This window comes from Phocoena sinus, chromosome 15 (assembly GCF_008692025.1).
Source record: "Phocoena sinus isolate mPhoSin1 chromosome 15, mPhoSin1.pri, whole genome shotgun sequence".
NCBI lineage: Eukaryota > Metazoa > Chordata > Mammalia > Artiodactyla > Phocoenidae > Phocoena > Phocoena sinus.
This window is the reverse complement of record NC_045777.1, coordinates 26,199,487-26,226,758: the sequence shown is the minus strand read 5'-3', so window position 1 is coordinate 26,226,758 and position 27,272 is coordinate 26,199,487. Positions and strand designations below refer to the sequence as shown.

The window sequence follows — 27,272 nt, the reverse complement described above, 5'->3', positions numbered from 1 at the left end:
CAGTTGCTGGTTTTCACCTTTCCCAGAGCCCAGGCCCTTCCGCTCCTCTCCACTAAGGGGCAGCACCACCCTAGCATTCCGCCGTTCTCGCCGCAGCCCAGTCGGGAAAGTTGGCCAAGGGTGCTGGTCAGCCCACAGGAGGAGGGGCTGCTCTCCAGGACGCACCTGGTCTGCTCCTGCGGGGTGGACACGTGCCCAGCCCCATCTCTGTGGTGGCTAGGAAGCAGGGCGGGGTGAGGCAGAGTGGATGGGGTTGGGGGGGGTGCCAGGGGGCCCCCCCGGCTGCGGCCAGGCCGTCAGAGGACCAGCTTAGGCTGTGCTGTCTGCGGAGCTCCAGGGGCCGCTCCTGCCTGGGGGCCGGCTACAAATGCAGAGTTGATCTTGGTGACACAATTGTTATTTCTCAGCTGATTTGATGCTCTGCGGAGCAGGCAGGCTCCTTGATGAGTTATCTCCCTTCCAAATTCCCCGTCTGATTGCCTTCCTCTGGAGGTCAGGGACAAGGGCAAAGCCCTGCTCTCTGATTGGAGCTGGTGGATGGGAGGGCGTGAGGGCCGAGGCACGGGGGCTCTCCTGCCACGCATGCGGACATCTTCATCCCCAGCCAGGGGCTGCCTGGTAGTCTTAGGGGTGGCAGGTCCCTCTTGGGCCTGCGGGGTTGGGAGGGATGGGTCCTGCTGAGGGGCTGACGGCTGCAGGAGTCAACGGGCAAGAGGGGAGGATGCCCGCTGTGCCAAGCAGAGGGCCAAGGCTCAGCTGGGCCAGCAGACGACCTCCTAGGTGCCCGAGGTGTGGCCTCTCTGGTCAGGCCCCAGAAGAGCTGAGGTGAGGGCGTGGAGGAGGAGGGTTGCAGTCTGCTGGGAAAGGAAGGGTGACACCATGGGGAAAGAAGCCCTACTTTACTACCCGGAGCTCACCGGTCGCCGGGCAGAGACAGAGTTTCTGCAGGGCTCAGGGAGAGCCTTCCTGGGTGGGCTGCTCTGCTGAGGGCTGCCTGTGGCATAGGCAGAGGCCCTGCTTGCCGCCTGGCCCACTGCGGGCACAGGGACAGTTACGAGAGAGCGTCCTGCCCAGGGCCCGGAGTGGCAGCCCCAGCTCTCCTGGCCTTGGCAGAGACCCAGCAGTATGCAAAGGCTGGCCGGAGTGCACGGGGAGGTGGCGCACCGGGCACACGCCTTCTGGCCCTGGGTCCCATGGATGGGCAGGTGGGCTGGACCAAAGGCGGGTGAGTAAGAAGTCCTTGGAGCTCTCCAAGGGCCTGGGAGGGAAGCCCTGCCCTGCGTGGCTGGAATGTCTGCAGCCTCGCTAAGAGCTCCCCGGGGGGCCAGTGAAGTGCAGAGCCCAGCTCCACGCTGCTGCAGGGACCCGGATGGAGGACGATGCCTTCCCCCACTGGGGCCTTCAATCTCCTGTGGGCATCTTTTGGTTTATGCTCCTGCCTTGTCCACATGAGAAATGGGACCTCCATTTGTTTGACTGCACAGATGCCCAAGGCCACAGGACCCACAGGAGGAGCTGAAACAAGGAGGACCATCCCAGCTGATGCCCTGGTCAGTAGGATGGTGGTTTTCAGATAGTTTTAGAGCTACAGACAGTGTTCTGGAAATAGACTCTTATCCTGAAGCCCAAAACATGACACAGATAAAGATGGAGCTGTTGCATTTAAGAGGGGAAGCTCCAGGACCCCTGTCCCCGCCCAGCTACCCTTGGAGGCCCTGGACTGTCTGTTGCCTCGCTCTCAGGCCTCCTGCCTGGACACCGAAACACATACATGAATGTGCCTTTTACGTTTTTCTTAGTAGTAAAAACTGAGTGAGATTTCACTGGCAGGGAGAGCAGAAGCTATTTGCAGAGTTGCTGACTTGCAAGGCCCCATTTTCGGTCCCCAACTCAGAGGTCAACAAAGACAGATGAGGCCAATTGGGGGGATTTGCACCACTTTACAAGATCCTCCTTCTGCCCTGCGGGTGGATTAGCACGTGCTGGGCCTGCAGCAGCTGCTGACCACATCTGGCCCCAGCTCCAAAGTGGTCTGGGCAGCCAGATCGGGACTCCAGAACCCGATCTAGCCTACTAGCACCCTGGGAAAGAGGAAGGAAGCAAAGGGGATCACCCTAATTCAGATGGGTGCAGACACCAGAAACGCCCCTTGAAGAAGGACCAGTCCTCTATGTGGCTTCAGCGAACTTTGTAGAACCCACACCCCTGCCTTGGCAAGACTCCCTGGGATCCTCTGGACCTCAGGTCACGCTGCGTCAGAGGCAAAGTAAGGCAGGGGCTTCTTGCCCAAGATGGGACTCCCCTGTATTGTCCGTCGTAAACAGCCATCTACCCCTGGCTCAGAGACCTCCAGTTTCACAAAAGCTCATTACCTGCCCTCTCTGATCCCTAGAAAGTCCTTTGCCCACTGAAGAATGCGCCTCCTTTAATGCCCTGAACAAGCCCGCCCATCTCCCTTCCAGTCTCTGGCTCCCTCAGGCACCCCAGGCCTGTAAGAATCTGGAAGGTCCCAGGTGTCCCCAGAGACAGCAAGGCAGTCCCAGGATTCACATTTGGTAAAGCACACACAGGCAGGTCCAAAAACCCCTCCTAAGGGCCTGATGCAAAGCCCGCAGCGCCAGGCTGTGCCTCTCTGCACCCATCAGCACGGAGCTTCCTTTTCGGGGGGAGGGGTCTCTTTCCACAGGCATGGATGGGGCTGAAGAGCTAGGCTTAGGCTGAGGAAAATGGGAGCAGGTGAAAAGAGGAGGACAAAAGCATGCGGGCACCACCCCATCCCCCCAAAAGGAAAAGGGTGGCAATGAGAAGGGTGACAGATGGAGAAGAGGGGGGAAGGGAGAGGAGGCACACAGGGGAGGAAGGGGGTACGGCGGCCCCCCTGGCCTCACACCCACTGCAGGAGGGCCTGGCCTGCTCCCTCAGCCCTGGCCCTGCTGCTGAAATTCCAGCTCTGCACGCAGCCCAGCTGGCTCGCTGCCAGTCATGTGCCAGCTCCAGGCTGGGCAGCGGGAAGTGGGGCACGCGGCGGGCATATGGACGAGAAGCCAGGAAGCGCAGAGCCAAGGGCTGGACGTCCGCTTGGCCCAGAGACGCAGAGCCTGGCGGGTGCAGCCAGCCCCGCCCTCTCCGCAGCACAGAGCTCGAAGACCCCAGCCTTCGTAAACACCCAGGAAGTGCCCAAGGGCGAGACTTGGGGCTGGGCACCCAGGGGACCAGGGAAATCATGAGGTCTGGTTGGTACAAGCAAGTCAGCAGACCCCACTAGCTGGCCATAGGAGGTTTGTAGAGAGGTGGCATGTGTGGTGGTCAGGGTGTGGGCTCTGGGACAGCTGCCTGGCTCTGAACATCAGCTGGATGACCTCAAGGCAGGTTTATTCATCTCTCTGAGCCTCGCTTTCCTCATCTGTAAAACGGGGGTACAGCAGCACCTGCTTCATCCGTGTGATGGCTCAGAGAGCTGGTGCAGGGGACGTGCTGAGCGCAGAGCCTGGCACGTGCCGGCTCCCAGCAAGGCAAATTCAATGCTGAGAAAGTGTGTGGGGTCGCATCAGTACCAAGGGGCCCACACAGGCCCCAGCTCGGGTATCCCTCCCTCCATTTATGACCCTCCGGTGGAAATACCCTCAGAACTCCCTTCCCACAAGCCGCTGCCCAACGCACAAGTGCTGAGAAGCAGTAGAGGTCGGGGCAGATAGGACAATCATCTCCTGCCTCCCTCAGCCCGACCCCTCATCTCTCTGAGGTCCTTGTCATGCGGGTCCATCCTTAAGACTCATTTAGAGCAAAGGCCATCTTCTGAGGACAAGGACAAACCAGATTATTGGATTTTTTTTTAAAAAATCAGGCCATATGGGGAAATTATAGACTTATACAGGCCACCTCCGCTGCACTCCAAGGCTATTTATAAAAGAACTTGGAGGGTTCGCATCCGCTTTGGGTGAGGTAGCCCCATCACAGACGGGCAGGTCTCTAGGAAGCCAGAGAGAAAGTCAACACAGAGCTGACTGCCACTTCAGTGCTGTGTGACCTTAGAGCGGTAGCCTACCTCTCTGGGCTGTTCATGAGCCATGGCAATGGGGGTCAATGGGGGTGGGGGCACGACCAGAACCCAGGCAGGCCCCTCCTGCTCTGGCCACCATCCCCTCCACTGCCCGGTGTGTGATGTTTCCCACCCTAGGTTGCCGCCTCTGCTCTCTTCTGCCTACCCAAAGTTTAGACTGCTAGCTCACCTGCCACCTTCTCCATGAAGTCCCCCTGGCTTAGCACTGAAAGTTGGTGTCTGGAGGGCCCTTTGCTGAACGACCAGGCGTACCTGGGTTCTTGTTCCCTCGAAGCTAGTCTTGGACACATTTCTGTTTCTCGTATCTTGGTTTTGCTCTCAGCCTCCCCACCCCAAATCGAACTGTGCTTTCCTAGAGGGTGGGGCCCACGTCCTCAGACTTCCCCTGGGGAACTACCAGCACTGACTTCACAGGGTCGTAGGGGGCTGAATGAACTCACACATAGGGAGTATTCAGGACAGGCCTGGCACACAGTAAATGCCATGGAAGCATTTGCTCTGATGATTATTATCATCTAGCCACCCCACCCCCAACTGCGGCCCCAGGCTGGGGCTGGGGGGATGGAGTGAAGCAGAAACCAGGAAGAGGAGGGCTTTCCTCCTTCCCTCATCCCTCTCCTTCCCTCCCTCTCACTCCCTTCAACCTGCTTCTCCTTTGTGCTCAGACCACAGAGTCCGCCCCCTCGCCCCATGAGCCATCTCTGGCTGCCATGCCCTTGCCCTGTGCCCCCCTGGGTCCCCAAAGGCTGTTTCATCACGCCTCAGCTCCCTGCCCCACCCCCCTGCCCAACATGTGCGGATCCCATGGCCTCCTGCCAAGGCCTGGGGCTGCCAGCAGAGGCAAAGAGACAGAAATCTCACCGCTCGGTAGGTTTTCTTCTGCCCAGCGTGCTTGGGGGCTTTGCCTGGCTCCGCTGAGCTCTCCACATGCATCGAGTAGATGATGTCAAAGAAATCTTCCACCACAGCGACCCGCTTCAGAGAGATGCCCTCCGGCTCCGACAGGCCATCTGCCCCCTGCGACAGGGTGGACAAGCTGTGTTAGTGTCAGGGATGATGGCAGGGTGAGAGCTGGGCCCTGTGGCTGGGCAGTGGGTCAGGGGCAGGGACACCGCTGCTCGCTGACGCCGTAAGGCCTCCGATGGTAGGTCTGGGGGGCTGGGGGAGAGGAGCCTGCTGAGAGGGCCGCAGGGAGGGGGCTTCCAGAGTCAAGGGTGGCTGCTGCTACTAAATCTGCCAGAAACAATGGGCAGAGAAAAACAACAAATTAAAAAACCAAGAGCCACCATGTTCACAATTTCAGACAGATTGTGCCAGACTCAGAAGGGAGCTTTCGAATCACACACTATGCCAAGACCATCCTGGAAGTCTCTGGGGAGGGGGGCGGTGCTAAATAGATGCGGCTCCATCAAGAGCTCCCCAATTAGCAGTAACCTTTCGCTGTGGTCCTGGGCTAGGGTCCCAGGGAAACGGCTCGGATCACCTGGGTGACTCCTGCCTCGCCCTGGCCTTTCAGAAAAGCTTTTCACCGCTGCCCACCTCCCCGCTCCAGCAGCTGAGCGCCAGCAACGGCACCCGGGCTCTTTGTGTGTGGAGATGTAGAGAATGACAGACACAAGGCCACGTGGAAGTGGCAGGGCCACATGAGTGGGGTGGCCGTGGACCCCCCGAGCCTCTTATTGGGCTGGCACGAGTGCTGTCAGCTGGCCCCAAAAAGGTGTGCCAGGATCTCAGGGACACTGGGCTTTCAGCCATCATCTCCCTAAGTGGAGACTTGGAGGGCTCTGGGGGTTTCAAAGAGGAAGAGCAAGCAGTGTTTGGGAGGGTGGATTTGGGAAGAAGGAGGCAGGCTCTTCTCTACAAGAGCTCAAGACACAAATCTCCAATAGAATTCTTCCCCAAAGGATCCCACTCAAGAATGTTGGCTCTTTGGAGGGCGAAAGGGGGTGTTCTTCTGGGGGCTCACAGCTGTCTCCCCTGCACAGAGCACAATGCCTGGCACACAGTAGGCTCAATAAACAGCTGCTGAATGACTGGGTGGTTGTAAGCGGCAGCCAGGCAGGGTAGTTTAGACACACACTTCTCCAGTTTCAATGGGGCCCCATCATTTACGTGGCTGTGTGACCCTGAGCAGGTATTTTGCTTTTCTGAGCCTCAGGTCCTTTACCTAGAGGCTGGGCATAACGGAAGCACCTTTCCCATAAGCTGCAGAGAGGAGTAAATGAAATGTGTGCGCGGCACTTAGCACCAAGCCTGGCCACAGAAACTGCTGGATAAATATTGTCATTAAGAAGTGCTTTGCCAATTGCCAAGCTTCCCCCAGCCAGGACGGGGCTGAACATCGCGACAAGCCTGGGAGACCGTTAGGGTCAGGACCTGCCTGTGGGATGGTGGCTGGTAAGGGTCAGAGCTGGCTCAGGACTTTGGTCTTTGTCGTCCGGGGAGAATCGAGGGCACGCTGAATGGGACACTCACTCACAATACATTCTGGGCACAGGCAGGGTTTGCTTTTATCCAGCAATTTTCTCAACGTGCCATGATAGGATAGCAGGGCTATCTCTTTGCCAGTGGCCCACTTGAGAGCAGGTGGAAAGGAAGGGCATCTGGGACGTAGGGACCAAACCCTAGGGCTAGTGGGCAGCGTCCATGAGTGATGACCCTGGGTGGTGACCTCACTGGCCCTGCATCCACTGCAATGGGGACTTCTCAGCAGGTACCTGCTGTGTGTGTGTGTGTGTGTGTGTGTGTGTGTGTGTGTGTGTGTGTGTGTTCGCGCGCCTGTGTAGGAAGAGTAGCTTGCTGGTCCTGACTGCTTGCTGTGAGACTGTAGGCAAACTCTTCAACCTCCCTGAGCTTCACTTACGAGATGAGCTGTAAAATTCCATGACTGCTATTCTTAAACCCTCTCAGAAGTTACTGTTATCTCTGTCTTGAGGGTATCGGAAGTCCCCCTCTGAAGTCCTGGGCTCATCAGTGACTAATTCATTAGCTGACTTGTGACTACCAGCATTTTGGAGATCTTCAAATACTGCCGTGACAGAGATGCATGGGACAAATATTATGACAGGTCAGTTACAATACACTTCTAACCAGAGGTTCACATTGACGACAACAAACAAAAGAAACTTAAGAATGAAAATACAACTGGGTTTCTATTTCTTGAGCGGGGGTGGGTTCAGTTTATAAAAAGCCATTGATCTGAACACTTAAAATCTGTGTACTTTTCTGTGTGTCTGTTAAACTTAATTTTAAAAGGTATATTTTTTAAAAGTATAATGGGGTAGGTAGTTCCAGATTTCAATAATCTGAGTCCCAGAGGCATAATGATGGGTTTCGCTGCTTACAAGTGAATAGACCTCTCTGCTCATAAAATTGTTTCAGGCCAGAACACAGATACTTCTGGAAAAAGTTGATAAAATCTGATGAGAAGGAAAAGAGGAAAAAGACAATCTGATGAAAGATAATATTTTAGATAGGTGAGATGGAAAGTGCCCCCTAACCAGCTTGGTGACCTTGGACAGGTCACTTCTTCACGTCTTAAAACTCAGTTTCCTGGGCTTCCCTGGTGGCGGAGTGGTTAAGAATCCACCTGCCAATGCAGGGGACATGGGTTCGAGCCCTGGTCCAGGAAGATCCCACATGCCACGGAGCAACTAAGTCCGTGCACCACAACTACTGAGCACTCTAGAGTCTGCGAGCCACAACTACTGAAGCCTGCACGCCTAGAGCCCGTGCTCCGCAACGAGAGAAGCCACCGCAGTGAGAAGCCCGCGTGCCGCAACTAAGAGTAGCCCCCGCTCACTGCAACTAGAGAAAGCCCGTGCACAGCAACGAAAACCCAATGCAACCAAAAATAAATTAATTAATTAAAAAAAAAAAAACTCAGTTTCCTCTCACCTGTAAAATGAACCTAAAATGTCCTAGTTGGATGTTCCAAGGCTCAGGTAAGAATGTAAGTCAGGCATCTGCCACATAGATCCATTCAGGTTACAGAAGGGGTCCCCCGAGGTAATAACCACCATCAGAAGGCATGCAGAATCTTATGCAAAGTAACATGCTAATAAGGCTGTCACAAATACTTGGAATAAGCTTCCCTAAAGTCAAGGTATAGCTAACGAACTCAGATTAAACAGCAGAACACACTGCCCAGTGCCTGACCTGCCTCGGTCCCAGCCTCCCACCTCCATTCACAGGCAGGCGCGGGTAACCAACAGCTTTGTACCTGGCCCAACGTTGACCATAAAATTAACCCAGAGAAACTATTCAGGGATGCTCCCTCTTTAAAAATGGATTGTCGGGGCTTCCCTGGTGGCGCAGTGGTTGAGAGTCCGCCTGCCGATGCAGGGGACACGGGTTCGTGCCCCGGTCCGGGAAGACCCCACATGCCGCGGAGCGGTTGGGCCCGTGAGCCATGGCCGCTGAGCCTGCGCGTCCGGAGCCTGTGCTCCGCAGCGGGAGAGGCCACAGAAGTGAGAGGCCCGCGTACCGCAAAAACAAACAAACAAAAAATGGATTGTCCTCTCCTGTGCTGTTCAAACCTGGGTCCTGTAATCGGTCTGTCTCAACTGCAGAGATGTACACGGGAAAGGAGACGGCCCGTAGCAACCAGAATTCAAACCACACAAGGTCTGCAGAGCCACACCTTGAACTGTCCTCTGGTGAGCTGTGGCCACCTGGACACCGTGTGTACTACACCCTGAGGGTGGAACACCAGGATAGCTGTGTGGCCTTCAAGGAGAACCCTGGGAAGAGAACAAAGGGATCGCACGGCAGTCACGTGCCACAGACAGCTCTGCCATGCCCTGCATCCACAGAGGTAATAACTTTCATGCTAAATGCTGCAGGAAAGGCATGCCTTTCCTAGCCGAGAATCCAGACGCAGTACTACAACGCTTGAGCTGCTAATTAGGGAGTGGACAGCACCTTCCGCATAGCCTTGGGATGCCTCTGCCAACCACCTCTGCTTTGTACCCAAGTTAGCTTAGTCTGATCCACAGCCCTAAGCAAGCTGGGCCCTGGGTTGACAAAGGAAGCTCACTTCATTTACAGGCTGCATAAAGAGTGGGGCTGGAGCCTCTTGGCTATTCCCCACTTCCTGGGAACGCCAACCAGGAGTGATGGAATGGAACCCAGCAGCACCGCATGGGAAAAGCCATGAAAAACACATGGTCAGGGCTTCCCTGGTGGCGCAGTGGTTGAGAGTCCGCCTGCCGATGCAGGGGACACGGGTTCGTGCCCCTGTCTGGGAAAATCCCACATGCCGCGGAGCGGCTGGGCCCGTGAGCCATGGCCGCTGAGCCTGCGCGTCCGGAGCCTGTGCTCTGCAACGGGAGAGGCCACAACAGTGAGAGGCCTGCGAATCGCAAAAAAAAAAAAACACACAAAAAAGCACGTGGTCAGTTGTGCAGGACCGACCTCTGGGGCCTTCCTGTGTGGGGAAGAATATTGCCATGGTAACTTACTACATCCTTCTGAAACAGCTAACTCCAAAACAGCCAGCCAGACTTGGGCCAACAAAACCAGACATGGCAATAGTTGTTAAAAATTCATGGAGCGGGACTTCCCTGGTGGCGCAGAGGTTAAGAATCTGCCTGTCAACGCAGGGGATACAGGTTCGAGCCCTGGTCTGGGAAGATCCCACGTGCCGCGGAGCAACTAAGCCCGTGCACCGCAACTACTGAGCCTGCGCTCCAGAGCCCGCTTGCCTATAGCCCGTGCTCCGCGACGAGAAGCCACAGCAATGAGAAGTCCGCACACAGCAACGAAGAGTAGTCCCTGCTCGCCACGACTAAAGAAAGTCAGCACGCAGCAACAGACCCAACACGGCCAAAAAAAAAAAAAAAAATTCATGGAGCTACAAACTTTCTTGGTTATTACCATCTTCCTTAAAACCAGCCCATCTGGGTTCCAAACTAAAGACCAGGTTGCAAGTCATTGAGGAAACCACCAAATGTCTACTTAAGCAAGGCTGGTATCTCAGAATATTTATAACAATGGTTCACAAAGTGTGGTCCCTAGGCATCACCCGTGAACTTGTTAGAAATGCAGTTCTCAGGTTCCACCTCAGACCTACCAAATCTGACACTCTGAGGATTTTAATAGACCCCCCAGATGATTCTAATGCATGACAGATTTGGGGAACTGCTGGTTAGAATGTCTCTGTGATTGAGACAGGGAGGTAACTAGTAAGGAAACTGGCATTGGATAATGAATATAAACATGTTCTGGGACTTCCCTGGTGGTCCAGTGGTTAAGACTCCACGTTTCCAGTGCTGGGGGCCCGAGTTCGATCCCTGGTCAGGGAACTAGATCCCGCATGCCGCAACTAAAAATTCCGCATGCCACAATGAAGATCCCGCAGGTGGCACAGCCAAATAAATATTTTTTTAAAAAAAAAGAATAAACATGTTCCGTGCTGCCAGGCCTAATATATTATTATTTTCTTCTCCAGTGAAGGCCCATTTTCCTAATGGTGGGAAGAAAAGAATCTCATTGGACAACATTAGTATGAATTCAAAACACCTACCCAGAGGCTTAATGTGGCTAATGGATAGAAAGAGCGGGAGTGCCCAGCGTCCTGACATCTGATTTTTAAGTCCTCCCTGGCAAAATTAATTAATACCTGAGCAGGTCATCCCTTGACGGGTCTTTTTCTGGCTTCCTCAGTTTCCTCAAATGATCTGAATGCTCGGCACAAAGGGGACTGCTGTGCCCAGGGCTGCAAACCTAGGAGAGAGATGAGCATATCTTCCCAGGCCCCTGCCTGGGTGGCCTCGCGGGCTGTTGTTGGGAGTCATCTCTCAGGTGAGCTCCTGAATCTGACTGAGTCTTGCCTGTCTTCCCACTAAGTCAATTAAACGGACTCCTGCCCTTGATGGCAGGTGAGGTCCAATTGCTAATGGATTGCAGTTCTGTCATCTCCACTGGAACTTCAAAGTCACTTGCTGGTAATAAGTTATACACTTATCAAAGTGGGCTCACCGTTTCAGGCCACCGGGGTGCCGTTTAGTGCACCACCATCACTATAGTAGTGGCATGTGCCTTCCAGCAACGAAGTGTCCATGATTAAGAGAATGAGGCTAAACAGTGGGGACATTTCTCAACTGGGTTCCTAAGGTAGAGGAAGAAACCATGCAAACAGTCCTTAGGATGAGCCCTTTTGGTGCAGCTCTAGACAAAGAGTAAAAACCAACGAGCTGCCCTGGTGGCACAGTGGTTAAGAATCCGCCTGCCAATGCAGGAGACACGAGTTCGAGCCCTGGTCTGGGAGGATCCCACATGCCTCGGAGCAGCAAAGCCCATGTGCCACAACTACTGAGCCTGCGCTCTGGAGCCCGAGAGCCACAACTACTGAGCCCGTGTGCCACAACTAGTGAGCCCACGTGCTGCAACTACTGAAGCCCGTGCGCCTGGAGCCTGTGCTCCTCAACGGGAGAGGCCACCGCAATGAGAAGCACACGCACCGCAACGAAGAGTAGCCCCCGCTCGTCGCAACTAGAGAAAGCCCGCGCACGGCAACAAAGACCCAACGCAGCCAAAAATAAATACATTTATTTCAAAAAAAAATCAACGAGATTGCTGTCAGAGGAGAAAGTCAGTGAGCAGAACCCACCCCTGGGGAAACACACCTTTGGCTGCCACTTGTTTGGGAGCCCAGGACTTCAGGAGGTTGATTGCACAGACAAGTGTGAAGATGCTGCCCCATCCCATCAGGGCCAGCCAGATTACAGGCAAAAGCTACTGCAAACGCTATTAGCCGCGTGTTCTTCCCAACTTCTGGAACTGTGGCCATTCCTCCCGTGCCCCAAACCACACTTTAATCAATTCAGGCAGGACCAAGGTTTTGGAAACGGGGGTAGCAGTTTTTGGGGGGTTCCCACTAAGTCTCATTCCAACTACTGGTAGGGCTGAAAGAAGACCCAAGGGGAGAAGTCAGCTTCCTGCAAAGGGTCCTCAGAGGGAAAGGAAAATGGTGGAGATGAAATTTAAAAAGCAAACTAAATGGAGAGAACGAAAAGAACAGAAAACCAGAATGAAGACTGTCACCCAAATATCCAGAAATTCTTTCCTCAGAATCTCCAAGAGAAGCCGGTCACAGTTTGCAAAGGGCACTCAGATGACTGAGAGGGGCCGTTACTTTAATGGGACAAGGACAGTATTTGAATTTCTCTCCATTATGAACGCTACTTACTGCAGACTGGAAACCAAAACCAAAAGCAAGAAAACTCCAAGATAAAGATTCACAGCAGAATTTTCGGACCCATGGTTGCACTGAGCTCTGTAGGCCTGGATGGGGTGGAGGGATGAGACCTCCCCCCGCATAAATAAATAACTACAAAAACAAGGCGTGGAGGACCTAATGTTGCCTCTTCTCCACCCCTGTGCACAATCTCCAACTGTTAGTGCAGAGCCGCCACCGCATCGCACCTGCCATCTGGAACAGGCCTCATATATTCCAAGGCTTCCTTTCTGCTTCGCTGAACCTCCATCTTCTTTCAAATCACGCCGGGGACCGAAATGCACACGCTGGGGCCACAGGGCAGGGTGCTGGGGATCAGCCCCCAAACAACAGCACTACCTTTGAGGGATGCCACCCTTCAAGCAGCTCTGAATGTTTTTCTTTTTCCTTTTTTTTTTCTTTTTGGTTTTGTTAACTGTGGGATGTCTGGAAAGGGTGAACGGGGAAGGAGTGGGAAGAGAAAGGGGTGTAGTGGGCCAACGTGTCCCCCTCTTGGCGCAATGACCCCGGTTTAAGGGATGGAGGGAGGGAGTAGCTAAGGCACTCTCAAGCAGGATAGGGTAGGGCCTGGGGGATAGGAATTCTGGCCTGGGCGTGCCAGGAGGGCGCAGGTGCGCTAAGGTTAAGTCACAGGCCTGAGGACAATGAGCCCTGACCCTGGGCCTCAGTTTCCTCCTGTGCAGAGATGACACGATACGCGCAGTGCCTTTCGCCACCTCACAGGAAGGGTGTGGGGACCCAAAGGATGCACAAATAGCCCCCACCCTGGGCGAGATATCCATAAATAACCGCGGTCACCGCTACTATGGAGGGGCGCGCTCCAGGATTCTGGGCACCCGCCTCCCTCGAGCGCCGCGGCCAAGGGCAAGGGAGTGGGGTCGCTGAGGTGGGGGTGAGGCGGAAGGGGGCGGCCCTGAGCCATGCAGACCCAGCGGGCGGGTCCCTTCGGGGCCGCGGCGGGCGGCCGGGGCGCGCTAACGAGCGGGGCCCCAGGTGCGGGCCCCACCCCAGACTTGGGGGGAGGAGGAGGGGCTGGAGGGGGAGGGGAAAGGCCCGCGCTAATGACTGTTGACAGCGCGCGCTGGGACTGGCCGAGCCGCGCGCGCCACTGACAGCTGCTCCGGCGGGGAGCGGGGGGACGGGGGTGAGGCTGCTCGCGCTCCCCCCACGGCGCACGCGCGTGCGCCTCGGCGAGGAGGGGCCGGGAGGAGCGCGCGCGCCAGGCCCGGGTTCGGAGGGCCTGCTGGAGCGGCTCGCGCGGGCTCCTCGCGGGCAGGCAGGTAATGAGAGTAACCATGGCAACCCACCAGAGGAAGTGTATTCTGCAGGAGACGTTAATCCCCTCTCCCCGGAGCTGGGACAGCCTGACTTTCCATTCTCACACAGTAATTAGATACCAGCTGTCAGTGCAGGGGGGACGGCTCCGCGGCTGCAGCCCGGCTGGGGGGGGGGGGGGGGCGCACAAAGGGGGCGGGGGGGGCGGGAGGAACGCGGGGAGGAGGGCGTTAAAGACACAGGGACGCTTTCCGGCGGGTGGGCCGGGGCGGCGCGCATCCCCCAGTCTCCGGCCTCGAGGCGCGCTCCCGCTCACCTGGAGACCCCGCCCGCGCGGGGCCCCGCCCACTCGACACGCACCTGCTGCGCGCGCGCGCCCGCCCGCCGGCCCCTGCGTTCCCCCTTTTTCGACCCCGCCTCCCCACTCTCCGCGCACCTGCTCCGCTCCCCGCCCTCCTGGGACGCTGCCCACCTGTCCTTTGTGCGAGGCGGTACCATTCGATCTGCCCAGCTCTCCTTCAGGGAGCGCCCGCTATGTGCCAGGCGCCGTGCCAAGCCTGATCTGTGTAATCCTCACAGACCCTCTGCGGTAGGCGCCTCTGCTGCTCCCCGCCCAGGGCGCAGCGGGGTGTGGCCATTTGCCCAGGGTCACGCAGACTTGAACTCCCATCCCGATGCCCATTTAACCACCAAGCTGCAGCGCCTCCCCATCGCGTCCACATCCGTTATAGCTCCAGGGGCCTCCCAACCGCCCAGGGAGACAAAACAATCACGCTGGTGGCTGGCATCGTGGTGCACTTAATGTGTGCCAAGCATTCACTGCCTCATTTCACTTTCCCAGCAGCCCTGGATTATTACCCCCATCTTATAGATGAGGAAACTGAGGCACAGAAAATGGAAGTGACTTGTCCACAGGCATGGAGAACAGAGTGGAAGAGCTGGATTCAAACCCAGGCACTCAGACCCCAGGATCCATGCTGTCAGCTACGGGCACTATTAACTCCACCCCCAGGTTCCTGGTGTCTGTAATCCAGCCCAGGCCCTCTCCTTTCACCCTTCAGCCCACCCACATCCTGTCCCAGCATCAGTAAGGAGCTGCCTCCCTTAGCCATACCTGAGAAATAGAAGTTCCTAGGCCCAAAGCCACTGCCACGTCCCTAATTTCTGCCAGACCTCCCAGAAACCCTGGCTCTCAGCGAGGGTAGCCACTCAGAAATCATTGTAGGCCAGCCTCCCCATTTCCCAGGTAGGGGAACCAAGACCACCAAGGTGAAAGGCTAGCCCAAGGAGGAGATGGCCTCGTGGAGCCTTTTGCGGGGAGTTCAGTCCCCGCAGGCCCAGCTATGGCTCCTGCCCCCCCACCCCACAGTCAGGTCTGGGGGGGCACGCCAAGGAGGGGCAGGAAGTGCTGAGAAGCAGAGCGGGCTCCTGTCCCCAGTGGCGGCGGGTGTCTGGGGCAGGAGGAGGCTATCTGATCCCTTCCCCACTGCCCCGGCCATGACCTCCTCCCTCCCTCCATCTCTCCCTCCTCTCTCATGGCCAGGGGAGCCAGCACCCCGGGCTGCAGCTGAGAACCCAGCGTTCCCCAACCAGGCCCACATTCCTGTGGGAGGAGGAGTGGGGGGGGGCATTGGGCCAAGGGCTTTAGGGACGGGGCACCCCTGGGGTTGCCCCACCCTGCCTGGGCCAAGGCCGGGCTGTCTCCAACCTCACCATTTCCTGCCTCCGCTCTCCGCATCTCTCAGTAGCAGAGCTGCCTAAATTTGGCTCCAGGAGGGAATGGGGGAGGTGGCAGCAGGCGGGTGCTGTCAGAGGCCAGGGCGCAGCTCCCTGTCTAGCCGGCTGGCATTTTTGCTGTCTGGAGGAGGGCAGGGGGGCCCAGCAGCCCTCTCCGGGAAAGGGAGATGTTCGTACCTTCTGACGTGAACTGAGTAATGTGCAAACGACATGCAAACCAAGCTTCAAATCAGCATCTCAGCCAGGGAACAGCTTGGGTGCTGCTTTTGGGATGAGAACAGAAGGACCAGTGGCCCACTCCCCAGGGCTCCAGTGGGGGCTGAGGGTGGGTACAGGGTGTCCAGGGCTGGGAGCTGGGAGACTCCGTTTCTTGCTGGGTGGAGCTTCAGGGCTTTGCATCAGTGGCTGGACGCTCTGGGTCCCAGCCTGAGAGCAGGGCCATGGCTTTCTCTGCCTGCTCTGGCACAGTGCTTGGCACACCCTGTTACATGGTTAAGCACGTGAGTTTGTAGCCACCCTGTCTAGGTTTGAACCTTGGGTCTCTACTGGCCAACTCGGTGAATTCATCAACAACGTACCCAAGCAAACAGCTCGTGTAATTGGCATCCCTTTTAGGACTTCCCTGCCCTAGAAGGTGGGCACAGAGGCATGGCCCAAAAGAACATGGGCTTTGGAATGAGACCTGGATTCCAGGTCTGGCTTAGCCAGTGAGGCTCTGTGGGTCTCACGCCCTCCTCTGGGAAATGGGTTCAGGATCTCAAGCTCAGCTGTGATGTCCACGTGAGGGCCTGGACTCTCCGGAAGTCTTCTCACCAGCGTGGTCTCACTGCTCTCTGCATTCATTCAACTACCTTCTCTGTCCCGGTCCCATCTCCCCTCTCCTCTTTGCTGTCTTGGTTTTTCTCTTGTCTTGTAGATTTCTTACAGTCTCTCCCCTCCCGTTCTCTCCACTTGTCTCGGCAGACCTCAGGGAAGCCACTGCCTCTCCCAGTCTCAGTCTGCACATCTGCTGCATGGGGGTAATGGGAGGTGGATGGCGAGCTCCATCTGGGGTCTAGGGCCCAGGAGGAACTTGATGGGCGGCAGCACTGCATAAGGCCCATTTACATCCCAAATGACCAGGAGGGGTGGGCTGTGCCCCCAGCTCTATCAGGTATGGGGTGTTGGGGCCCCACTTCTCGGTAACTCTGTTTAACCCCAGATAACTGCTCTCCTGCCCCTCGGCCAGGGCTGATATGAGCTGAATCCAACTTCCTGCCACCCAAAAGCCACTTCCTGCCAAACTCGAGCTGATACCAGAAGAACTTGTTTTCTGCGCACAGAGCAGTCCCGCTGGGGCGGCCACCCGCCTGCCCCGGGTGTGAACATTTTTTCCATCTGCAGGTCGGCCTGGTGAGGCCGGCGGGCGGTGGTGGGGGAGGATGGGGACTCTGCCCTCCTCACCTCTGAACCTGCCTGTCCTGCCCCGCCACAGCCTCCGGGCCTGCCAGCCAGCCCAGGAAGGGTGCCAGGTGGCCCTCTGGGCCCAGACAGACACGTGTAGGCAGCCATACACAGTCTCACACAGCCACACACACAGCCGGCCTGACAGTCCTCACAGCCACCGGGCGTTTGGGTGAAGACTCTGGGAGACAAGTGTGTGACCCTGTCAGACAGCAGTCGCACACACTCAGAGTCATAGACAACCGCACACGGAGACAGTACACCCAGTCTCAGTCACTCACACACAGGCACACGGAGCTCCCCACACTTGCCCAGCGTCCCCCTTCCAGATGTATTCACTAATTCAACAAACACTCTCTGAGGGCCTGCTCTGTGCCAAGCCCTGGGCTAACCCAGAGTAAAAGCTATTGGAATAGTAACACATAAGTAGCCGACCTGTGCTGTTCCCTCAGTTTCCTTACCTGTGAAGTGGGGAGAACAGCCCTGCCCCATAGGTCTGTTGGGAGGATTAATGAGCTAATTCGTGCAAGGCCCTGGTCCCCATCTGGCCCGTAGACAGCACCGTCTAAGTTAGGCTATCTTAGTTAAGCAGGAGCTTCCCGTGCCCAGCTCCGCTGGGATCTTACATACCTTACGGCCCTGAGTCCTGGCCCAAGCCCCCCACGGCTCAGGTCCTCATTCCCATTTCCACAGATGAGGAAACTGAAGCTCAGGGAAGAGGCCCACAGGCCCTCAGGGTGCCCCCGTGACCTCCTCTGCTGCCGCGTCACTCTGCGGCCCCGGCCTGCCTCACTACCCGCCTCGCCACACAGCCACGGCTGCCTGTGCCTGGTTGCTCTTGGTGTGACCGGCTCCTTCTGGCCTGCCTACTTCCCCGGCTCCTCCCCAAAGCCCAGGGAGCCCCTGCTCACTTCCCTCAGAACACTCATCACCTGTGGAGCACCTGGACCCTCCCCTGGCCTTGAAGGGCCAAGAGTCAGAACCATTTTGTCCATCCTCTGGCACCTAGTAGGTGCTCAACAACTTCAGAACTAAATGAATACACGAAGTGGCCTGCCCCTCACAGCTACTGAGGACAGAGTCTGGAGCCACGCCAGGACACCTGAAGCTGGAGCTCAGTCCTGTGCTATCTTGCTTCTCACGCCACCAGCACTTCATAGCGTGTCAATGAATGAATGAATGAAACCAAGATTTCGGGATCCCGGTCCAGGGCTCTCTGGGCCAAACCTCCTTCACTTCCTGGCAGCGTGGACAGGAGCCAAGCTCCAGCCGCTTCGGATGGTGGCGGGGCTGACGGGCCGCCTGAAGCCTGCTGTCAGGAGCTCGTCTGGCCACAGCCGCCAGCAGGGAAGACCAGCTGGCGGTGCAGGGTCCATCGGCCCAGGCCTGGAATCTGAGCCGCCCTGAGAGGCCCAGCTTCTCTCCAGGCCCCCACAAACTGGCCTTTGTTTCCCAGGCCGGCCAAGACCCAGCAGCCTGCGGCACCCGCACTGAGCTGGCGGGGTAAATGGGCCAGCCTCCCCTCTGTCCGGGCCCAGGATGTCGCTTCAGGACTAAATGGAGATGTAATTTTCTATACAAATCCATGACAATTTCGATGGAGTGATTGTAATTGGCTTTTCAATGGGGGTTTTGTCCAGTGCTGGTGGCTAGAACTGGGTGGCCTGTTTGAGGCAGGCTCCATTTAAATGACAATAAAGCAATAATATTGAGGACTTGTACGGTACCCAGAGCCCCAAGTGGAGCCTCATGTTTATGGATCTGGTCCTTCCCTGGGGCTGTCTGGACAACCGGGTAGTGGGGGGCACGGAGCCCGGGAGAGGGGCTATTCCAGACATAAAGGCTCCGGGACGGCCGGGGCGGGGTCTCATGTCCACCGGCTCCCCTGCTCCAAACTCATCACACAACCACTGACTAGTGCCTCCCGTGGGCTGGCTGCCATTCCAGGTGCTGGGGGTGCCGAGAGCCAGAGAACCCTCCCGGGCAGGTCGGAGGCAGGAGGGAACAGTGGCTAGCTAGCACGACGTGAGGCTGGATGGAGAGCACGACCCAGAGCCAGATGGCACGGGTTCAAATCCTACCGCGCTCCTTACTAGCTTCCTGGGCTTTGGCAAGTTACTTAACCTCCCTGTGCCTCCGTTCCGCCAGCCATAAAACACAGTTGCAAAGTCCCTGTGAGGACGAAACACCTGTCGAGGGCTCAGCACGGTGCCTGGCGGGCGGAAGGGGCTGTCGGTAAGTCACCGCCTTGTTCGTTAAAACTCCAGCTCTGGTGTCAGACTTGCCAGGGGGTGACTGCGAGCTTGTGACTTAACCTCTTTAAACCTCCACCGGCTTCTCTTTAAGGTGGGGCTTTTAGGAGAGCCAACCCCACAGGGTGGTGGGGAGAGGATGCAGGAAGCGCTTGGCTCAGTGAACGTTAGCTCTCACTTGCAGTGATGCTTTTTGGCCTTGAGGAGCTTCCCATTCCGTGATAATTATACTGTTGGGTGTGGGAGACAGAAAGGGAAGGAGAGAAAGCTCACAGGAAGCCAGGACAAGAGCTGTCTCTGCTGGCAGGGGCTGCACTGGGAGGGAATGATCTGGAGGGGCCTCGGGAACAGGGTGGGGCTGCAGGCTGTGTTAAGGAAGGAAGGCTTCACAGAGGAGGTGACATCTGGGCTGGGCCTTGAAGGATGAGTGGCAGGGTTTTGCCAACATAGGACGGATCCCAGTGCCAGGCACCGTGGCTACAGAGTCACAGGCAGACCCTGCAGCCCTGCCTCCTGAGCACGTGTTTTGTACCTGTGGGAGTGGCTGAGGCGGGAAGATAAAGGCAGGCGGTCAGGGAGACCCTCCTGAAGGAGAGATGCTGAGAGCACGTAGGAAGGGAAAGAGCCTGTGCAAAGGCCCGCAGGTGGGAAGGCGGCTGGCGTCTTAGGCTTTGGTGAGTGGACGGTGGGGAAACTGCAAAACATGGCTGGAGGGACTGGACAGGGGCTGTGGGTTTACTCACAGTGAAGTAGGCGGCCACAGAGGGATTTTAAGCAGGCGGGTAACACATTACATTTTTAAAGGATCCCTCCAGCTGCTTGTGGAAAATGGACTGCAGAGAGGAAGGGGTAAGAGGGAGACCTTGGAGAAGCGGGCGAGTCCCTGGAGGGAGGGAAGTGGTTGGATCCACAAAATAGCAGGCGCTCGGTAACTGTTGGCTGGATGATGGGCAAGCAGAGCAGAGCATGGTGAGGGGCTGGGTGCAGCTGGCACGTAAGCAGGGTTGGTGAAAGGAGATGAGAGAAGAGAGGTGAGGGCCGCCTCCCACCTCCCCTTGCAAGGCTAAGGCTCTGGGGCTCTTTCCTGAGGGCAGCAGGGGAGCCAATACGGGTTCTTCTCCAGGCAGAGAAAGACCATGCTGCGATCTGTGCTTTGGAAAGATCATTCTGCCACAGGGTGGAAGGGTGGGAGGTGGTGGGTGGGCGAGGCTGGAGGGAAGGAGGCAGGGAGGGAGAGGGCTTGCTGAGGGCTCAGAGGCCTCAACAGGCATCCTAGCCATCCCTCAACTCCAAGAGCAACAAACTTCCTCTTCAGCAAGGTCTAAAATCTAGTCCCGGGTCACAGAGTTGTCAACGCAGAGTTGGGATCCGACCCCAGGGCTGTTCCCCTTTATTATCATTCCCATTCTGCAGATGAGGAAACCAAGGCTCCGAGAGGCTGAGTCACTCATCTAAGGAGACACAGCTAGGAACTGAGATCCAGGCTCAGACCCAGGCAGTCTGACTTCAGACCTGTACACCAGAGGTCCTAACCTGTATTTGGGGGTCAGAGGTTTATTACAATTTTGAATTTATCGCTAATACTTAAAAGTTGGGAAATTTCGTGGAAAAAGAAAACCCGAACTTTGTACAGAACCTCCTGATGTTGACAGCTCCAGGACCCAGTCCTTGAACCTCATCCACCTAGCGGCTCCCAGGTTTACACCTCCAGCCTGGGCCTCTGCTCTGCATCCATTCGGCCGACTGGACATGTCTGAAAGCAAGTGCGTGTCTAGGGCCCCTGTAGAAGGCCAGGGAAAGGCATCTATCTATTCATGCATCCATTCATTCGTTCAAGCATTTGGACCACCGCCACCGCCTCCAATGCCCGGCCATCGCCACCAAATCTCCTCCACCAGAAGCCTTCTCCATCTCCACTTACTCAGGTCAAATACCCAGGAGTCATCCTTGATTCCTCCCTCCTTCTCTCACATCCCCCCACGCCCATCTCACCCAACAGCAAATCCTGTTGGCTCCACCTTAAACTTTAACCAGAATGCAACTGCATTCCACCACTTTCCCTGCTCCTGACTTCCTGTCCCGGGACCCGCGGGGCTTCAGGGAGAAGCACGTGCTGGCACTGGAGAGCCCTGGGGCCCTCCCCACTGGGTCTCAGTCTCTTCATCTGTAGGAAGGGTGGGATACAGCAGGTCATTTTGACTCCCGTTATCCTTTTGTCCAGATTCTGGAGCCGGGAAGAGCCTGGTTCACAGGACATTTCATGTTGAACTCCTAATTCCTTTCTGGCCTGGGCAGGACACAGGTGGGACAAAGGAATAGAGTGTGAGTGTCTGAGACAATGACAATCTTGACTTTCAACACCCTGGGGTGGGTTAGGAGCCCCCTGGAGTGGAGGACGTCTTGCTTACCACTGACCAGTCCCCAATATCTGCTGGAGCCTAGCACCGAGCAGGTGCTCAGGAAACATTTGTTGAATGAATAAAGGAATGAATGAACCTTCCTGGCCCTCCAAAGGCACCCTGGGCATTCACTCAATTTCAGAGGGCCTTGATTTTCCCATCTGAGAAATAGGTAGAGTCACCTAATGCCACTGCCTTCCTTCTGTACGACAACTAACATGTACTGAGCGCCTGCTGTGTGCCAGGCACATATTAACTCATTTATGCTTCACTATAATCTCAAGAAGTAGGAACAACTCCCTTTTATGATCGAGGAAACTGAGGCCCAGAGAGGTTAAGTGACATGACCAAAGTCACACAGTGCATAAGTGGCTGAGCCAGAGACCATTCCAGGCAGCCTGGACCTAGAACGCTCATTCTATTTTTTTTTTTTTTTTTTGGCCGCACTGCGAGTAGCTTGCAGGATCTTAGTTCCCCAACCAGGGATTGAACCTGCACCCTTCCTTGGCAGTGAAAGCACGGAGTCCTAACCCCTGGACCACCAGGGAATTACCTAGAACTCTCGTTCTTAAACACTGTTCCAGGCTACCCTTCAAGAAGAAATGAGGTCTGGGGAAGCCTGCCCCAAGGAGGCAGCCCACAACTTTATAGATGGGGATATGCTGAGCAGGGCTGCCAACTCGACAGTCCTTCCATGGCTCCCATTTAATACCAGTCAAATAAAACCCAAATACCCACACCTGGACTCAAGGCCCCTGGAAGGAGCTCCCAGCTGCATCTTCTCCTTCCATAGGCCAGCCCCAGCGCAAATGTGATACTCCAGCCATGCTGGCTGCTTCTCTTCCCCATCAGCCTGGGGCTGTCCTGCCTCTATGACTGGACACACCCTGTCCCCTCTATGTAGAATGCCACCCCCTGGCTCCTGGGCCGTCGTTCCTCCAAGTTTCATTCAAATGTCCTCTCTCCTTCCTCCCTTCGAAGACTTCCCTGACCCCCAGCCATATTTCTTATCTTCGATTTCCTAAAGCACTTTGCCAGCAAGGATAACATAGTTAACGCGTCTCCATATGCCAGTACGTACTATTAACAACGCCACTTTACAGATGAGAAAATCGAGGCACCGAGAGGAGAAGTAAGTTGCCCAAAGTACCGTGGGATGGAGTCAAGATTGAACCAACACTGGCCTGACCCAAAGCTAGATCGCCAAGCCCTGAGTCAGACCACATTTCCCGAGGTCTGTCTTTGAGTCTTAGCTGCCTTACCAGGAGGGATGCAGCCTGAGGGCAGAGGCTACTTCGCACCCATCTTGGCGCCCCTGGCTCCTAGGACAGTGCCAGGCATACAGTAGGTGCTCACTCAAGACTCCCTAGTGACTGAACTGTGTTCACCTTCTACATGAGTAAACGTGGGCTTAGAAACAGATTCCCAGGCGTCACGTGCTGAACTTGTGTTCCTCTGGCGGTTATGCTGGAAGGCGTTTGAGGCACTGTGAAGGCACAGGAGCTGGATAGGATGGTGGAAAGTGAGTCAGGGTCAGAAGCCAGACAGACCATGTGACCTTAGATCACTGTAGAGTGGGGATTTTAATCCTGACCTTCAGGGTCATTGTGAGGGTATACACAGTGCCAGTGTATAGTGAGCGTTCAATACATGGTAATGATGATTATTAATTAACAGTACACATTCTAGACATTGCTGCCAGGAGCGGAAGGCAATCCGGCATCATCTACCAAGGACCAAAAGCAATTGGTCCCAGCAATTCTACTCCTTGGTAAAAACTCACATGTGTCTGAAATGGCCATCTGCGTTCAAGGAGGTTCACTGAGGTCTTGTTGTGAGAACATAATGCTGGAAACAACTTAAATGTCCATCGACAGAGGGCTAGGTAAATAAATTGTGGTACATCCATAAAATCGAATACTACCCAGCTATAAAAAAGAATGAGAAAGTTCTTTACGTTCTGACATACTTATGCACTGACAGCACATAGATCTACTGTTTTCATGGCAAAACAACCTGAAGAAATGTAAGAGCTAAAACTATAAAACTCTGAGAAGAAAGCATAAGGATAAATCTTTGTGACCTTGGATTAGGCAATGAAGACGACACTATAACACAAGCAAAAAAAAATTAGACAAACTGGACCTCATCAAAATTAAGAACTTTTGTCCTTTAGTGGACACCATCAAGAAAGTGAAAAGACAACCCACAGGCTGGAAGTAAAATATTTGCAAATCATATATCTGATAAGGGGACTTGTATTTAGAATATAGAAAGAACTCATAACTCAATAATAAAACAAATAATGCAATTAAAAATCAGTCGAAGAATCTGAATAGACATTTCTCCAAAGAAGCTATACAAACAGCCAATAAGCACGTGAAAAGATGCTAAATATCATTAGCCATCAGGGAAATGCAAATCAACACCACAATCAGGGGGACTCCCCGGTGGTGCGGTGGTAAAGAATCCACCTTCCATGCAGGGGAGACAGGTTCCATCCCTGGTCCGGGAAGATCCCACATGCCACGGAGCAACTAAGCCTGAGCACCACAACTACTGAGCTTGCGTGCCTCAACTAGAGAGCCTGCGTGCCACGAACTACAGAGCCCACGTGCTCTGGAACCCATGCACCACAACTAGAGAGGGAAAGCCCGCAGGCCACAACTACAAAGAAGCCCGTGTGCCGCAACAAAGAGCCTGTGCGCCACAATGAAAGATCCCACGTGCTGCACCTAAGACCTGACGCAGCCAAAAAAAAAGAAAAGAAAAGAAAAGAAAAACAACCCACAATCAGAAGATACTATTTCACACCCACTGGGATGACTCGAATCAAAACGACAGATAATAATAAGTGTTGATGAGGATGTGGGAAAATTGGAAGCCTCCTACACTGCTGGTAGGATTGTAAAATGGTGCAATGATTTTGGAAAACAGTCTGGCAGTTTCTCAAAAGTTAAACACAGAATTACCCTATGACCCAGCAATTCCGTTCCTAGGTAGAAGAGAACTGAAAACGTATGTCCACACAGAAACTTGCACGTGACTGTTCATAGCAGCATTATTCATAATAGCTAAAATCTGGAAGCAACCCAAATGTCCATCAACTGTTGAACAGATAAATAAAATGTGGTATATCCATACAATGGAATACTATTCAGTAATAAAAAGGAAAGAAGTACATGCTACAGCATGGACAAACCTTGAAAAAATTATACTAAGTGAAAGAAGTCAGGCACAAAAGTCAGCCACATATCGTATGATTCCATTTATAGGAAATGTCCAGAGAAGGCAAATCTACAGTGAAAGAAGTAGTTTCCTAGGGCTGGGGAAGGAGGTCTAGGGGAGTGGGGAGTGACTGCTCTTGGGTATGGGGTTTCTTTTGGGGGTGATGAAAATGTTCTAAAATTGATGGTGGTGACGCTTGCACAATTCTGAATATCCCCAAAAACCACTGAGTTGTATTTTAAATGGGTGAATTGTATGGTATGTGAAGTATATCTCAATAAAGCTATTATAAGAACAAAAAGCAACCTACAGAACAGCGTACAACATATTTTGTGTAAAAATAGAAACAAACCCCAGAAATACATGTGCATATGTGCTTATACATATGTATAAAACATCTCTGGAAGGAAACCAGAGAAATAATAGTGGCTGCCCCTGGGGAGGGGAACCGGGTGGCTAGGAGGGAGAATTGTTTTTTCACTGTACACTGGTACCTGATGAATTTTTTTTCCATAATGAGATTTTATTACCATTTCAAAATGTTATACTTAAAAAAAAAACCAAACCAGTGGTTTATAACTGGCCCTCAGCCAGAGGGTGGGTTGGGCGAGGCAGCTCTGAAACACAGGAGGTGGCGAGAGAAACCCAACTTTACAGTTTTCCAAGCCTTGCTAACATCCATCGTCTTTTTTATTTCTCACGCAAGCCCTGTCAGAGGGTTTCAGCACAAGCCCTGTTTCCAACAGCAAATCCTGTGGGTCTTCCTTCAAAAAAAAGCATAGAATTTGTCCATTTCTCACCCTCTGCAGGCACCCTTCTGGCTCAGGCCATCATCCTCTTCCACCTGGCTGACCTGGATCAAGGCAGCGGCCTTCTCCCAGCTTCCACCCTCTCCAGTCTGTACTCCACACGGATCTGCCCTTGGCTCCCACCACTCGCCCCCACAGCCTGGGCTCCAGCCCACTGGCCTCCTCACAGTTCCTCAGACTTACCAGGCACTTCCTTCCTCAGGGCCTTTGCACTTGCTCTGCTCTCGACCTAGAATACTTTCCCACCAGATATCCCCCTGAAGGCTCCCTCACCTCTGGACAGTTCTCTGCTCCAATGTTTCCTCATAAAGAGGCCTTCCCAGACCTCCCTATCTTCCTTCCCTGCTTTATTTTTCTGTATAGGACTGACATAGTTAATATTTACATTTACTTGCCTGTGATCTGTCTCTCCACCCCCAAATTTGGCTCCATGAAAGGTAGGCTTCTGTTTCTTTCCCCAGCACCTAGAACCATGCACATTGTAGGAGCTCAAAAATATCTGTTGAAATAAAAATGGGGGCTTCCCTGGTGGCGCAGTGGTTGAGAGTCCACCTGCCGATGCAGGGGACACGGGTTCGTGCCCCGGTCCGGGAAGATCCCACATGCCGCGGAGCGGCTGGGCCCGTGAGCCATGGCCGCTGAGCCTGCGCGTCCGGAGCCTGCGCTCCACAACGGGAGAGGCCGCAACGGTGAGAGTGCCGCGTACCGCAAAAAAAAAAAAAAAAAAAACTGGGTCCTAAGAAACTGTCACAGACCAGAGGAGCACAGGGAGATATGAGGACTAAATGTAACGTGGTCTCTTGATTGGGATCCTGAAACAGGAAACGAAAGTTAGGGAAAAACTAGTGAAATCTGAAAAAAAAAAAAAAAAAAGTGTGAGCTTAGTTAACAGTGATGTACCCATGTCGGTTCCTTAGTTGTAACAAACATACCATAACAGTGTCAAATGTTAGCAATAGGGGAAACTGGGTGAGGGGTAAATGGGAACTCTCTGGACTATATTTGCCACTTTTCTGTAAATCTAAAATTGTTCTAAAATAAACCATTTATTTAAATTTAAAAAATGTGTTGCATGGGGCTTCCCTGGTGGCGCAGTGGTTGAGAATCTGCCTGCTAATGCAGGGGACACGGGTTCGAGCCCTGGTCTGGGAGGATCCCACATGCCGCAGAGCAGCTGGGCCCGTGAGCCACAACTACTGAGCCTGCGCGTCTGGAGCCTGTGCTCCGCAACAAGAGAGGTCACGATAGTGAGAGGCCCGCGCACCACGATGAAGAGTGGCCCCCGCTCGCCGCAACTAGAGAAAGCCCTCGCACAGAAACGAAGACCCAACACAGCAAAATTAATTAATTAATTAATAAACTCCTACCCACAACATCTTAAAAAAAAAAAAAAATGTGTTGCATGAAAGCACACGTGTGCAAACTGAGGCTCAAAGGTGAAGGCATTTGCCACAGGCTACATAGCCAATGAAAAGCTGCAGCTCACGGGCAGAGAGCGGTGAACATCCCCCAAGAGAAGGAGGCCCCTGTCACTGCAGATCCATTTATTTTGCAATGAAAGGCAATGTTGTATTGGGGGAAGGTGGAGGTTTTCTTTCTAAACATCACAGGAGACTCAGACATTTTACTGAGAATCCACGTCTGGTCCTGTAGAGCTCAGAAGACAGGGATGCTCTCCCAGTAACTCCCCAGGAAATTGTCCTTTTCTCCTTGGCTCCCAGGAGGCCCAGAGGGCCTCTCCAAGTCATGATATTGTTTGCCAAGGGTTCTTGGCCCTGTGGCTCAAGATCTCAAGCCGGGCCATACAAATCAGGTTAGGGGACAAGGAGA

At 54.4% G+C, this 27,272-nt stretch overlaps 1 protein-coding gene across 3 annotated transcripts in view; it reads right to left on the bottom strand.

Moving 5' to 3' along the window:
* NOL4L (nucleolar protein 4 like) overlaps positions 1 to 27,272 on the bottom strand; it is a 130,449-nt gene that overhangs the window by 73,833 nt on the left and 29,344 nt on the right. For 2 of the 3 annotated variants that reach the window (XR_004345802.1, XM_032605275.1), the window contains exon 2: positions 4,922 to 5,077. Coding sequence is in view for 2 of the 3 variants with exons in the window: in XM_032605275.1 (XP_032461166.1) it covers positions 4,922 to 5,077 (156 nt within the window). In the remaining variant the exon portion in view is untranslated. Of the gene's footprint in view, positions 1 to 4,921; positions 5,078 to 14,046; positions 14,106 to 27,272 lie in introns of those variants that run through there. The other variant, XM_032605276.1, reaches the window with a different exon arrangement.